This window comes from Belonocnema kinseyi, chromosome 1 (genome assembly GCF_010883055.1).
Source record: "Belonocnema kinseyi isolate 2016_QV_RU_SX_M_011 chromosome 1, B_treatae_v1, whole genome shotgun sequence".
NCBI lineage: Eukaryota > Metazoa > Arthropoda > Insecta > Hymenoptera > Cynipidae > Belonocnema > Belonocnema kinseyi.
The window spans coordinates 19,336,300-19,350,767 of record NC_046657.1 but is presented as its reverse complement, the minus strand read 5'-3'; the positions used below and the strand labels follow the sequence as shown (position 1 = coordinate 19,350,767).

General features: G+C 30.9%; 1 protein-coding gene across 1 annotated transcript in view; it reads right to left on the bottom strand.

Moving 5' to 3' along the window:
* Positions 1-7,657: 7,657 nt before the first annotated feature.
* The window catches only part of LOC117174996 (U6 snRNA-associated Sm-like protein LSm2), a 15,289-nt gene continuing 8,478 nt past the window's right edge, over positions 7,658-14,468 (bottom strand). Inside the window, exon 4 of the mRNA XM_033364487.1 lies at positions 7,658-7,970. Coding sequence (XP_033220378.1) covers positions 7,845-7,970 — 126 coding nt within the window. The 3' untranslated portion in view covers positions 7,658-7,844. The remainder of the gene's footprint in view (positions 7,971-14,468) is intronic.

The window sequence follows — 14,468 nt, the reverse complement described above, 5'->3', positions numbered from 1 at the left end:
AAGGTCACGAACTGCACCAATGTTATCGCCAGAGACACTTGATCTTGGACGTCGATTATGACTCACATTTTCCACACTTTCTCGTCCACTCTTTAACTTTTTTGCCCAATCAAACACTTGAGTTTTAGACAGAGTATCATCCCCATACTGATCCTTCAATCGAGTCAAAATTTCGCATGGTTTAACACCTTCTTTAGTTCAAAACTTTATTATAACCCGTTGTGCAACGGACGCTGGAACCTGTTGCTCACTCATAGCTGTACTGACGAATTGACTGAGTCAAACAGCTCACCAAGCGTTTTACCCACTCCTAATACACTACATTACAAGAACCTGCACTGTGAGAGTGCTTGCGATTGGCTAAGAAAAGTATTTGTAAAATTCCGGTTTATATTTGATCCACCCTCGTATATATATATATGCAATACCACAAACTTGCCTGCCGCGCTAACTACCGGTGTGTGGTGCAACTAATCTCATGCCGTATCTAGGACCTAATATCTTTGGCAAAGATATTATAAACGTAGATGCGGTGCGAGCTTAGTTGCCCGCCACAAATATAGACGGCGCGTCCGGCGAAAAGTCACTTCCATTCTACCCACCACTCCCCGTAGAAAGCACTAATCGATATAGTTTTCCAAGAGCCACTTGGAGCGCTGTAAGCAACTCTCGGCACACCTTCGAGTTGCACTGATGGTAAACTTAGCTTGGACAAGAACCATTTGGATTGAAACTAAATTGCCAATTAAAACATTTTTACATTTATAACTTTGCAAAACTTGGTTGTTTTAATAAATACCACAAATATAAGTCGATGAGTAATTTATATTACGGTTTTATATATTTTCCACTAATTCTAAAATTATTAATTATAAGTTTCATTCTATATATTGTCTATATATAGTTCTTTAATATTATTTATTTTTTATTTTTGTGGTCTTCAATTTCTACGAACTTTTTTAGACTATTCGTCTGATCAAGTTCTCGTATGTATTTTCCATTTTCTTAATTATTATATATTCTAAAGTTTTTATAAAAATTTAATTATAATTCCAAGTGATAGGAAAATTGTTCTTTCGGTTTTTAGATGTTAAGACGACAGTTCCAAGCCAGATTACGTGTCGCATTGGCAAACAAAATTAGACGAACAGAATTTCACTGGCACATTCACACTATGATGAAGGTGCGAGTTTTCTTCAGAACAGATGAATTTTAAATAACAACAGTTAATTTTCAATTAGACAATTGCATTTTTGTACATTAAACATAATTTCAATTCTGTTTTCTCTGGAACTATTGGATAATTTATCTCCCTGATGTGATTTCGTAGGAATGTAGAGTATACTTCGTTGTAGCATTTGCACTGAAACTTTATTTTTACAGAATTCCTCTTCTTTTTTTCTTAATCCATTTTTTATCGAAAATGAACATACGCGAACATGGAAAATGAGGATATTGGTTCAGACACCTAATTTCGAGCTTGACGCTGAAATGCACACGGTGTGCGTGCGCGAAAGCGGGTGTCTAGGCTAAAGAGTAGGGGGTGAAGGTGTGCAAAAGATTGTCTCCAGTTCTGACACGAGCGGATCTGTACAACCCGAACTGGATCTTTTCATCCAGCCGGCTATCTTCGCCTCATTTCGGCTCATTTCGGAAGTTTCATGATAATGGTCTCTGAGCAACGTATTTGGCGCGAGTTTTGAATTTAAAAAACCATAAACGTATACTGGCCATAAGGGCCAGTATACGTCATAAATATCAGAGTCTGCAGGTGATCTTTCGATTTCAATGCAACTTTAATGTTTTTTTTAAATCTAAAACTAATTAAATTCCGCATCAAACTGATTCATTTTTGAAAAAATTAAAAAACAAATTTTATTGAATAATAAAAATTTTAAACAAATAATTTACTTTTGAAGTAAATACTTGGATCCATTCAAAAATAGCTAGAAGACATGAAGCAACAATTCGAAAAAGAAATGCAATAGTCAATGATTCGTCACTTGATTCGCACTAAATTTAAAAAATGTATAGAAAAATTTTTTCTACACAATCGGTATATGATTATTATGTATAAATAAAAATTTGTGTTAGGTAGTTGTGGCAGAAATAAAATCTATGAACAACATAGTTTTTCTGTGTTCTTAAGAATAAAAATAATATTTCCAATGATGTAATTTTAAATGAAAATTATTATTTGTGATGCACAAAATTTTAAACTTACAAAAAACATTTAATTCTATTATTTGTTGCTGCAATGCAATTTTTTCTTACCATCTCTTTTTACCAGTTTAAAACAAATGTTTTGAAAAAAAATTGTGGCTCTTTTCCGGTGAAAACAACAACTGTACTCTACTGTTTCAAATTTAAAAAATAATTTTTCTATGGCGAACGCATGAATGCGATAAAAATAGTTTCGCTCTTACTTTTTAGCCATACTTAACTTTGTATGCGTAAAAAATATAATTTCGTCCAATAATTCAATCGATTTGTAATTCCACATTTAAAAAGACAATAATTATTTACTTTCTACTTACTTTGAAAACAGATTTGAGGATGATGACTTCTCTGGTATGGATTCTTCTTTCGATGAATGAAACAATTTGATATTTTTTATTAAAGTTTTAAGAGTAGAAAACTGTTTCTCGCATATTTCACATTCAGATTTCTTCTTTCTCGTCTCTGGTATAATGTTGAGCACATTTTTAAGATGTCGAATTAAGTTAAATTTATTGGAAAAAGTAAAAGCGCAGGCTCCCCACTCTTCCATATTTGCATTTAAGCGAACACAACTTGACTGAAAAGCGCATGTGCGAACGACACTTCCGAAAAGAGCCGAAGACAACCGACCGGGGGGAAAGATCCCGCTCGGGTTGTACACAGCAAGAAAACGGTTTGTTTATGTAATTATTGTGAAAACGATACGGTGGGTTTTTCGAATTTTGAGCAGAAATTGTTTATTTTTTATTTTAAAAGAATAGTTTTAAGTTTTGATGCCTTCAAAATGTGGGGTAAAAGAAGATGGAAGACACTTTGAGACAATATTTTCAATTTTTACAAATTTCTTAGGAAAATTAAATTTCCCCAGGATGTCAAGAGAATCAAAAAAAATTCTTAAGATTCATGGGAAATTTGTAAATGATTGTTTTGTAAGGAATTTCAAGCGAAAATTGAAAAACGAGCACAAAACATTTTGAACTACTTCCTAAAGTTTTTGTAAAAAGTGTGTAAAAGATTTTAAACAAACTTTTGCCATTTTTCCATATTAAATAATTTTAGAAAAAATTTGAGTAAGTTTGAGAGATATTCAGAAGTTTTGAAACGAATCAAAAATAATTAAAACTTGTAAGGATTTTGTAAAGTTTCACGAAAATGAAAGACACTTTTTCAGGTTCCTAGGAAAAATGAAAATAATTTTTTATTTCTAAAACTTAAATTTAAGACATTATTTAAAACGGCTTCAAAAATTTTGCAGAATAAATAAAAAATGCAGGACATTTAAAAATAATTTGTAGAGATTAAGAGGTTTAGAAAGTTTACAAGATTTTAAAGCACAATGTTACAATTTCATATAATTACAAAAAAAACAAGAAGATTTTAAGGTAATTTTTCTAAAATTTTGAATGATGTTTAACAATTTTCAGAAAAATTCGAGTGAGTTTAAAATATTTTCAGGAATTTAAGGCATTTTAAATAGATTAGAAATATCTGAAAACTGGGTAACATTTTCGAAAATTTATCAAATATTTCTTGATTCCTTCCCTCTTTCTAAAATTCCTAAAATATTTTTTTAAATACTCGAATTTTTCATAATATTTTGTAAAATAATATAAAATAAAAAAATTTCTTTAAAACCTTCTAGATTTTTTTCTTGCACGTCTGAAATATTCAAAAATCTTTTTTTTCTCAAGAATCTTATGAAAATTATGTTTACACAGTTTTAAAAATAAACTGATAATACTTATTTTCAATTTTCAGAGTTTAATTTCAACATTGATTTTATATAACACTTCGACAATTTTTTGAATTTTATAATTTTCTATTTTTTATTTTTATTTTTTTTATTTTGCTACCACACGGACAATAAGATTTTGAGAAAATATTTAATGATTTCTTATTTTGAAAAATTAACTTTAGGATAATATTCTAAAAGATTTCCAAGTAATTCCAAAAAATTTTCAAAATAGAATCTGAATGATTTTAAGGCACATTTTTTATTTCTTTAAACTTAACAATTTTATAAATATTTATTTATATTATAGATATAAATAATAATATCATAATAATAAATAAAAATGATATAATATAATATTATATAATTATATTTAAATTTTAATTTTAATTGAACATGTTTTTCTTTATTTCGAAAAATTTTAGAAGACATTTAGAAGGTTTACAAGTCTCACTATTTTCATCACATTTAAGACGAAATGGACATTTTTATTATGCTTGTTTTTAAATGTTAATTTAATTTATTATTATTTATTTATTAATTTATTTTCTTTTAATTTAAAATAATTTAATGTTAATTATAAAAAGTTTTAGAAAAGAATTCGAGGTGAAATTTTGAAATAAATATTTCACTATTTTCATTGTTTATTTAATAAAAGTTGCAACTATTATTCAATCCTAATGCTGTATGGTTTATTTCGCTCCTTAAAATATTATCTGTAAATCTGATTGATACCTTTTTATTCAAAAAGAAGAAACAAAAACATTAAACTATGAATAGTTATTGTTAAATAAAGAAAACCGGAATTTTGTTTTCAAAATATCACCTCGAGTTCTTTTCTAAAATTAGTTATAATTAATATTAGCATATTTTCCTCGATTTTATAAATCAGTTTTAACAAGGTTTAATTTTTGAACTTAAAATTCATTTTCAAAATTCCCTGATTTTTCCTTGACCAATTTTTCATCTATTTTGATCATTAACAATCAAATACTAACATTAAATTTAAATTTTATTAATTAATTTTAAACAACAAAATTTCTTTTCTACTATAAAAAATGCATTTTTAACAAATTCTTGAATTTACAAACAAAATAATTAAGCTATTTACATTATAGTTGAATTTTCAACTTACTAAAAATAAACTCCCAATAAAAAAGTGTCATAGTTTGTATTTCAATTTAAAAAAAATTAAATTTAACCCAAAAAATATGTATTAAACCTAAAAGACGAATGTTCAACATATAAAAAAAACGGATTTCCTGTACAAAAATTGAATTTTTAAACAATAAATATGACTTTTCAGAGAAAAATTGATTTTCCACGAATCCAATGCATTTTTGCTCAACAAAAATGAATTTTAAAACCAAAGAAATTATTTTATTACACCAAAAAAGGAGGATTTTCAATTAAAAAAGATGAACCTTAAAAAAAGGAAAAAATTAGATTTTCAGTTAAAAAGTTAATTTTAAACTGAAAATAAGGCATCATTTTAAAAAAAAAAACATGAAATTTCTACTAAAACAGATGAATTTGCAAATCAAAAATATAAGATCAAAAAAAAAAAATAGTTGAATTTTTTATTAAAAAGGATTAGAAAAAAATGGAATTTTCAAACCAAAAAGACAAATTTCTAACCAAAAAGAATGCGGTTTTAACAAAATTTTTGGATTTTCTACCAAATAGTTTCATTTTTATCCATAAAAGATGAAATTTCTCTTAGAACAGATAAATTTTTATTACATTTTTTTTTATAGTTGAATTTCCATCCATAGTTGATTCCAGTTCACTTTTCAAGATCAAAATATGATTTTTTTTTAAACAAAAAATAAGTTTCTACGAAAATACAAATTTTTTAAAAAGACAAATTTTTTAACCAAAAAGTACGAATTCAACTAAAATTTGAATTTTTTATGAAAAAGTTGAATTTTTATTTAATAACATTTTAAATCAATTTTCTACGAAATAGTTAGAATTTTAACAAAACAGTGAAATTTTGTACCAAAAATAATGACTATTTAACAAAGAAAAATAAATGAATTTTCATCCAGAAAATATTTCAGTTCTCTTTTCAACACTAAATAATTCAATTTAAACAAAAAGTACATTTTTTTGCGAAATAGTTCAATTTTCAACCAAATAGCAGAACTTTTAACCAAAAAGTATGACTTTTCAACAAAATTGTTGAATTTTCAAGCAAACCCTTAAATTTTAATCCAAGAAAAATTAAAAATTCTACTAAAACAGGTGAATTTTTAAATAAAAAAGACAAATTCAAACAAAAAAAAGTTGAATTTTCATTCAAAAATATTTAACTTTTCAACAAAAAAATGCGAATTTAATATAAAAAGTCAATTTTCTATGACATAATTGATTTTTCAACAAAACAGTTGCTTTTTAAAATTTTTATCCTAGAAAAATGCAATATTTCACGACGTTGAAGTTTGCCACAGATATGGATTTCAAAGTTGTGTAATTAATATAAAAAAAACTAAGAGTCACATCGAAAAAGTAAAAACACCTCTCGATTCGTCTCGGAAAAATCTCGATGTGCATTTTTTTTGTTTAAACAATTTTTTAAACATTTACGCTATTTGTTATTTTTCTGCAATTGTTATAAACAAAGTATGCATCGGATCGAAAAACAAAGTGCACCAATGCATTCCTCTCGAAAAAATTTAAATGTGCGTTTTTTTGTTTTTTCGTAAACGCATTTTTTAAACAATTAGAGCATTTGTTGTTCAGCGCTGTGTTGCTCCGTGTCTGTAGATATGGATTTCAAAGTTGTGTAATTAATATAAAAAAAACTAAGAGTCACATCGAAAAAGTAAAAACACCTCTTAATTCGTCTCGGAAAAATCTCGATGTGCATTTTTTGTTTTTTTTTGTTTAAACAATTTTTTAGATATTTACGCTATTTGTTATTTTTCTGCAATTGTTATAAACAAAGTATACATCGGATCGAAAAACAAAGTGCACCAATGCATTCCTCTCGAAAAAATCTAGATGTGCATTTTTTTTTTTTTCGTGCATTGCTGCACTTTGTTTCTCGATCCGATGCATACTTTGTTTATAACAATTGCAGAAAGATAACAAATAGCGTAATTGTTTAAAAAATTGTTTAGATAAAAAAACCAAAAAATGCACATCGAGATATTTCCGAAACGAATCGAGAGGTGTTTTTACTTTTTCGATGTGACTCTTAGTTTTTTTTATATTAATTACACAACTTTGAAATCCATATCTGCGGCAAACTTCAACGTCGTAATATTTCAACTAAAAAAGATGATCTTTTAAATCAAAAAGATAAATTTCCGAAAAAAATATGTTTCATCAAAAAAAAAATTCAGTTGACGTATCAGCAATAAAATATGAATTTAAAAAAAAAAGGTTAATATTATACGAAAAGTTGAATTTTTAACCCAAAAAGGCAAATTCTTAACAAAACATTGAATTTTGCAACCAAAAAGGATGCTTTTGAAGAAAATTGTTAAATTTTGGACAAAAAAAAAATTAAAGTAAAATAAATTACTAAAAACAGAATAAAACTATTATAAATTTAAATTGAAAATTACAAATTTATTATCTAAGAGAATTAATTAAAAAACTTAAGACCATTCTAGGATTTTTATAGCTGGAAAATAGTGAAAATAAAGCAGGCATTTTTGTATCAAAAATTTACTTACATCTTCGCATTTTCAATACAATATTCATCATTTCTCATTCGTGTTTCCAGACATTTTCTCTTAGGATAAAAAGAGATCATACCCTGCGTTTGGCGCATTAGCGCCCATACAGAAAAATAATATACCTTACTTGATTATCAAAAATTAAATTAAAATTCCTTGGATTTATAATTTGTAGCTTACTTAAATCCTTCTTTAAAAAAAAACTATCGGGGCTGAGAAGCCGCTTCTTTTCGCGCAGCATCCTGCAAAAGTTGCGTGTCGATATCGTCGCCAGGAAGCTGAACGTATCGCACGACTGATCCTCGGATAAAACAGTTTTTCACTGACATCTGAAAACAATTTTTTTTTTTATTTCTAGGAGAATTAAAAATATATTTTTTACTCTAAACATTTTATTTTAAACTAAAAAAATTGGGATTCAAAAGAAATATAGAAGTAATTTCAAAAAAAGTTTACAATTTTAGACAATAATATTTTGGGAAAAAAAAACATTTTCAAACTACCCAAAATAGGTTTTTTTGTTTTTAATTAAGTGTAACTCAAGAGAGTATGAAAATTTAAAACGATTATTTTTCTACATAGATTAAAATTTTTAATTTTCAGCAAAATAATTTAATTTAAAAAAAGTTGAATCGTCAATCTACAAAGATGAATTTTCAATCAAAAATCACAATTTTTCAACCTAAAGATGACTTTGTAACAAAAGACTTGAATTTTCAATTAAATAATTAAATTTTAAATAAAAAAAGTTAATTTTTTTACCGTAAAAAATGAAATTAAAAAAAAATGACTACATTTTCGAGCTAAAACTTTAATAATTTCGAAAAAATAGTTAAATTTTCAGTGAAAAAATTAATTCTCGATAAAAAAACTAATTTTTAACCAAAGAAATTAATTTTATACCAAAAAAAAGATTAATTTTTAACTCAATATATTAATTCTTGAAGGAATTTTAAATCTAAGTTATATTTTCAACCATAGGAATTAATTTTCAACCAAAAAGAAAAGAAACGAATAATTCACTGAGAAAATTAATAAACTACAAGAAAAGAAATCATTTTCAACAAAATACAGTAAGTTCAAGCTAAATAGGACAATTAATTTTCAATAAAAAAAATAATTTTCAACAAAATAGTTCTATTTTAAGCAAACAACAATTTTTTAACTAAAATAATGAATCAATGAATAAAAAATTAATTTAATTAACTAAATAGTTGAATTTTCAACCAAAAAATAAAAATGCTCAACGAAAAATCTAATCGTTGATATTTCAACCTAAAAAAATTTAATTTTAAAACCAAAAACAGTGAAATTCAACAGATTTACTTTCAACCGAAAAGTTGTGATTTTTCACTAAATAAGATGCAATTTCTACAAAAATAGATGAATCGCCAACGAGAAAAATTCAATTTTTTTTTCAATGTTAAATTTATAACTCAAAAGATTAATTTTCTACGAAAAAAGACCAATTTTTAACCAAATAGATGAACTTTTACCTAAAAGAGATCAATTTTGAAAAAAAAAACTAGAATAGTTAAATTTTCAGTAAAAACTTTAATGTTCAAAACCAACAAAAAATCAATTTAAAAAAAAATAGTTAAATTTTGAACGAAAAATTCTAGTAACTCAACAAAAAGTAGTTACATTTTCCATAAACAAACTTTTTTTATTAGAAAAATAATTTTCAATCAAATAAATGAATCTTCTACCAAAAAATCCTTTTAAAAAAAATTAAATTAAAAAAAAAAATTGAATTTTAACCTACAAAGATAAATTTTCAAATAAATGGTCGATTTTTCAAACTGTGCAAATTAATTTTCAAGCAAAAATGGAAAGGTTTAATTTAGAGTTAAAAAAAAAGAAGAATTTTTGAAACGAAATAGTTAAATTTTCATCCCAAAATCTTAGTAAATTCGATAAAACTGAAATAGTTAAAGCTTCAGTGAAAAAACAAATCCTAGATGAAAACTAATTTTCAACCAAAGAAATGAATTACCAACTAAAAATATTTTTAAAAAAAGATGAATTTTTAGCCAAATACATGAATTTTCAACCAAATATATGAATTCTTGACTGAACTTTCAATCTAAGTTACATTTTAAAACATAGAAATTAATTTTCCACAACAAAAAAAACGATCAAGTCACTAAGGGGCTTCCGTTTCCGGTACTGGTCGCGAAAGAATCCTTTTTTGTCATGTGGTGTATTTTGGGCTTTGGTGAAGGGTATAAGGGTGAGTGGATGCAAAAAAGGCAGAGAGTGCGGAGATCGAGTGTAAAGGAAGAAGGGTGAGTGAAGGCAAATGTGTGAAGGGTGATCGTGAGTGGTTTGAAGTGAAAATTTGGAGCGTGTGAAGTTTTTGAGGTTAGGAATGGAAAAATAGTTGCTGGGTCAGGGTGGGGGGGGGGGCGCAAGAGGTAGGTGATAAAGGCGGGAAACGTCACGGAGCTTTGGATAAGGTAGGATGCCGATGACGCGAAGTCCACAAGCTGGCGCCAGAGGGCACCAGTTACTGGACGATTGCACAGATCAGTGCGCTATAGTGCAGTGGGCGACAAACTTTTTGCTTAATTTTCAGGTATGGTCAGGCTCCACCCGACTTAATTTTTTCTACTACTTTTCGGTCTATTCATGTACCTTAGTGTAAGTGAGCTTACTCCAGCAAGGGTCTTTTGTCCACAGGCATGTCAAAGTAAGGAAATTTTAAAACTTTTAATTTTTCAATTAACGATTTGAAAATAGCATTATCAGCATCTACGAATTTTTCCGATTCCAATGATATATTACTTGTCTAGAAAAGTTAAAAATTTGAAGGAGTTTATAATCAAGAAACATCAGATTGACAGTCAATTTAATACTAAATACTTCCTAAACTTTCAACCTTTATAAACAAATTACATGTCTTTGGAATCAGAACAATACGTAGATGCCAAATATATTACTTTTAAGTCACTGATCGCAAAATTACGAATTTTTTAATCTCACATTTTTTTCCCATGTTATAACAAAGGACCCCTGAGGAAAGGGGTGGTCTGGCCAAGCTCGCAGGTACTGCCCTGAAAGTAGGTCGTAGGGCAGCCAGGGTAACGTACCCTGCCTGGGCAAGAGCGTGTCGGCCACTGCTATAGTGGAAACAAGAGATGACGTTGCTAAAAGCGTGCGCAGTGGGGGGAAGGGTGACGTTGATCGCAGTGACAGCAGCGGCGATGAAAGTGCCGAGAAGTCGACCCGGGTGGGGAGGGTAGCGGATTCAGGTACGGACAAGCAACGGGGAAGGCCCTCAAATTTACAGCTCCTTAACAAACTAGGCAACGCGGGTTCTAACAGAAGTCTGGACGAATGGAAAAAAAAGGCAAGCGCGACTAGCAGGGAAGGGGGGGGAGAAGAAAAAGATTGGCAGGGGAAGATGAGATAGACAGGGACCAGGATAACAAGAGAGTTAGAATTAAACGGAACACACCAGAGAGAGATAGAGGGGATGGGGGAATGTTGGAAAAATTGGAAGCTCTCATTAAAGGGTTTAGAGAGGAAACAAGAAAGAGATTGGATGACATGAATAGGGATATGAATAGGCAGGGAAACGATGTAAGGGGGGAAGTGAAAAAAGTCAGAGAAAAATGGGAAGAATGGGATAAACGCTGGAAGGAGGAGAAAGACAAGGTTTGGGGTAAGCTAGAGAGCATTGAAAATAGACAGAGAGAGGTTGGCGAACAGAGATCTAGAGAAATAAAACAGCTGGAAGAACGGGTATGCAATCTAGAAATTAGGAATGAGCGTATGGGGGAAAAGACAAAGAATGAGGAAATTGTTCAAGGGAATGAAAAGAACGTCCGAAGTGAGAATGAAAAACTGAAGAAAAGACTCAGTGAGATTGAAAGAAGATTAGAAAGGAAAGAAAGGGCAAAGAAGAAAAATCACTTAGTAGTTAAGGAATTAAAAGTGGAGAGCGAAACAGGAGAAGTGGAAATAAAAAATTTTTTGCGAGACATTAGAATGCAGGTAAGGGTGAAAGGAGTCAAGAGAATATGAGAGACAAAGGAAGGAAAAGAAGAAATGTTTCTAGTAAAAGTGGGGAGTGAGGAGAAGAAAAAGCAAATTATGGAGGGGAAAAATTATTGAGAGGAAGAAGGGAAAAAATTGAAGATCTGACATGGAGGGAGAGGAAAAGGAGATGGCAAATAGAGCAGAGGGCTTGGGTAGAGAGGAAAAAGGGGTCATATGGTGTGGATAGGGAGAGACAGGTTATGGATAAATGGGGAGGAATGGTGCTGGGATGAAGAATTAAAGAAAAAAGGAAAAAGTCTTGAGCAAGGTAGGGGGAAGGGAGACAAAAAAAAGTTTAGAAATAAATCAGAGGGGTTTCCAAACGGCAAAGGGGAAACAAAGTGAAGAGGGAAGGGAAAAGAGAAACGTGAAAATAGCTTTCTGGAATGTGTCAGGTTCGAAGAACAAGAATAAAGGATTTTCGGAGGAGTTAGAAAAGTGGGATTTGATTATGATGAGTGAAACTTGGGCAGATGAGAAGGACTGAAAGGGAATAAAAAAGCTATTACCGAAAGGTTATGTGTGGACAATGCAAGAAGCAAGAAAAGAACACGTTAAAGGGAGAGGGATGGGCGGCATGGTGTCAGGGGTGAAAAAAGAATTAGCAGTAAAAGGGAGAAAACATGGGGACATAGAGGAAAAGGATGGAACAATGATAAGAAAAATTATAATTGGGAAAGTAGGAATAGCGGTCGTGTGTGTGTATACATAAGAAGAGGGGAAGAGGAAGGCTGGAGAGTAATAAGGAGGTGGATGGAGAAAAAGAAGGAAGAATTGGTTTTAATAGGAGGGGGCTTAAATGCATGGACTGGCGAACAAGGGAAGGGTTATGGGATGAAGAAAAGGAGGCATATATAAGGAACTCCAAACATAGAGAGACGGGCAGGGAGTGGAGGAAGTTACTAGACATGATAGGAGAAACAGGATGGTTTATATGCAATGGCAATATGAAAGGAGATGAGGAAGGGGAGATCACATTCATAGGAAAGGGAGCAACAGTAATAGACTACATCTTGGCTGAAGAAAGAATGCGGCATATGATAGAGAGTATGAAGATAGGGAATGAGATAGGGTCCGAGAACTTCCCGGTCATAGCTACACTAAAAAGAGGCGTCAGTAATCGCGGCAGAGGGAGGAAGGAAAAAGGGTGCGAAAGAAACACGAAAATGGGAGTCTGGGGGGGTAGATAAATTAAAAGAGTTTAAATAAAAGATGGAAAAGGAGAAGGTTAGGTATGAAAAAGAGGAGGTAATAGACTCGTTAATTGAAAAGTCGAAGGGGTCCATTGAAAAAGTAAATGATGAGCTGATTACTAATGAAGAAAGAGTAGCGGGAAAGAGAGGCTGGTGGGACGAGGAATGCTGGGAGAGTAGAGAGAGAATAACAGAGTGTGTGAGCAAATGGAGAAAAGGGGAAATGGAGGAGTATAACAGGAGGAAAAAAGAACATGAGAAGATGCTAGAAATAAAAAGATACAGGAGAAAGGAAGAATATAAAGCAGAAGTAGAAAAAGCGATCAAAGAAGGTAGGTTGTGGGATGTAATAAATAGGGATAAATAAGGAGAAATTGAGGAAGGAAACGAGATAACAAGAAAAGAAATGGATGAGGCAATAAATAGGTTAAAAAGAAACAAAGCGACAGGAGAAGCTGGGATGGAGAACGAAGGGATGAAGTATGGAGGAGAAGGGATTAGGGATGGGATGTGGAAGATCTGCAACAAGGTCTGGAAAAGGGAAGGTTGGCCGGAAGAGTGGAAGACAGGACTGGTGGTACCGCTTGTCAAGAAAGGGGAAGGAAAGCAGGTAGAGGAATACAGAAGGATCACTCTCATGTCAGTCGGCTATAAAATATATGCAGAAATCTTAAGAAAAAGGTTAGAGAGTATCCCACATAATCGGACGGGATTTAGAAAAGGGATGGGAACTATAGACAACATCTACGTACTTAGCTATTTAGTTAACAGAAATTCGGGGAGAAAGAAAGGGAAACTAGTCGCTTTGTTCGTAGATTTCATAGCAGCGTTTGACTCAGTGAACAGAAAAGTGCTATGGCAGGCGATGAAAGAGAGGGGTGTAGATGAAAAGTTGGTGTAGAGGATAAAGGAAATTTTTACTGAAACCAGGATTAGGGTGAAAATAGGAAAGAAAAAAGGGCATGTTTTCTGAACTGGCCGAGGTCTAAGGCTAGGGTGCCCGTTGAGTCCGTTACTATTTAGTATCCTATTGGCAGATTTAGAGGAGAAGCTAAAGGAGAAAGGGAAAGGAGGAACGGTTTTGGGTAATAGCATACTATACTCTCTAGCATACGCGGACAATGTAGTTCTATTAGCAGATGATGATAAGGGGATGAACCTAATGATGAGAATCTTCAAAGAGTATGTGGAAACAAAAGAGCTGACGGTGAACGTAGATAAGACAAAGGTGATGTGCTTCAGAAATAGAAAGAGCAAAATGAATTACGTTTAGAAGATGAACGGACATATATGTTAAAAGAAAAATTAGGAAGAGAAAATATGGTTACTAGACAAATTAAGAGAGCATGGAGGTTTGAAGAGAAGCTAAAAAGGGGAGAGGGAAGTAGAATTGCACAAGCATGTTTCGGCGAAATTCGGAAAAATGAAGCGAGAGGTAATGTGGGAAATTCAAAATGGGAGGAAAAAAGGAGAAAAATGAGAGGGGTGTGTAATATGCGAGAAGGGGTTATGGAGTGGCAGGACATAGAGTTAGAGCTATTGGTTAAACAAGGAGAAGAGAGATGGACAAAGATTATAGATTCGAGGTAC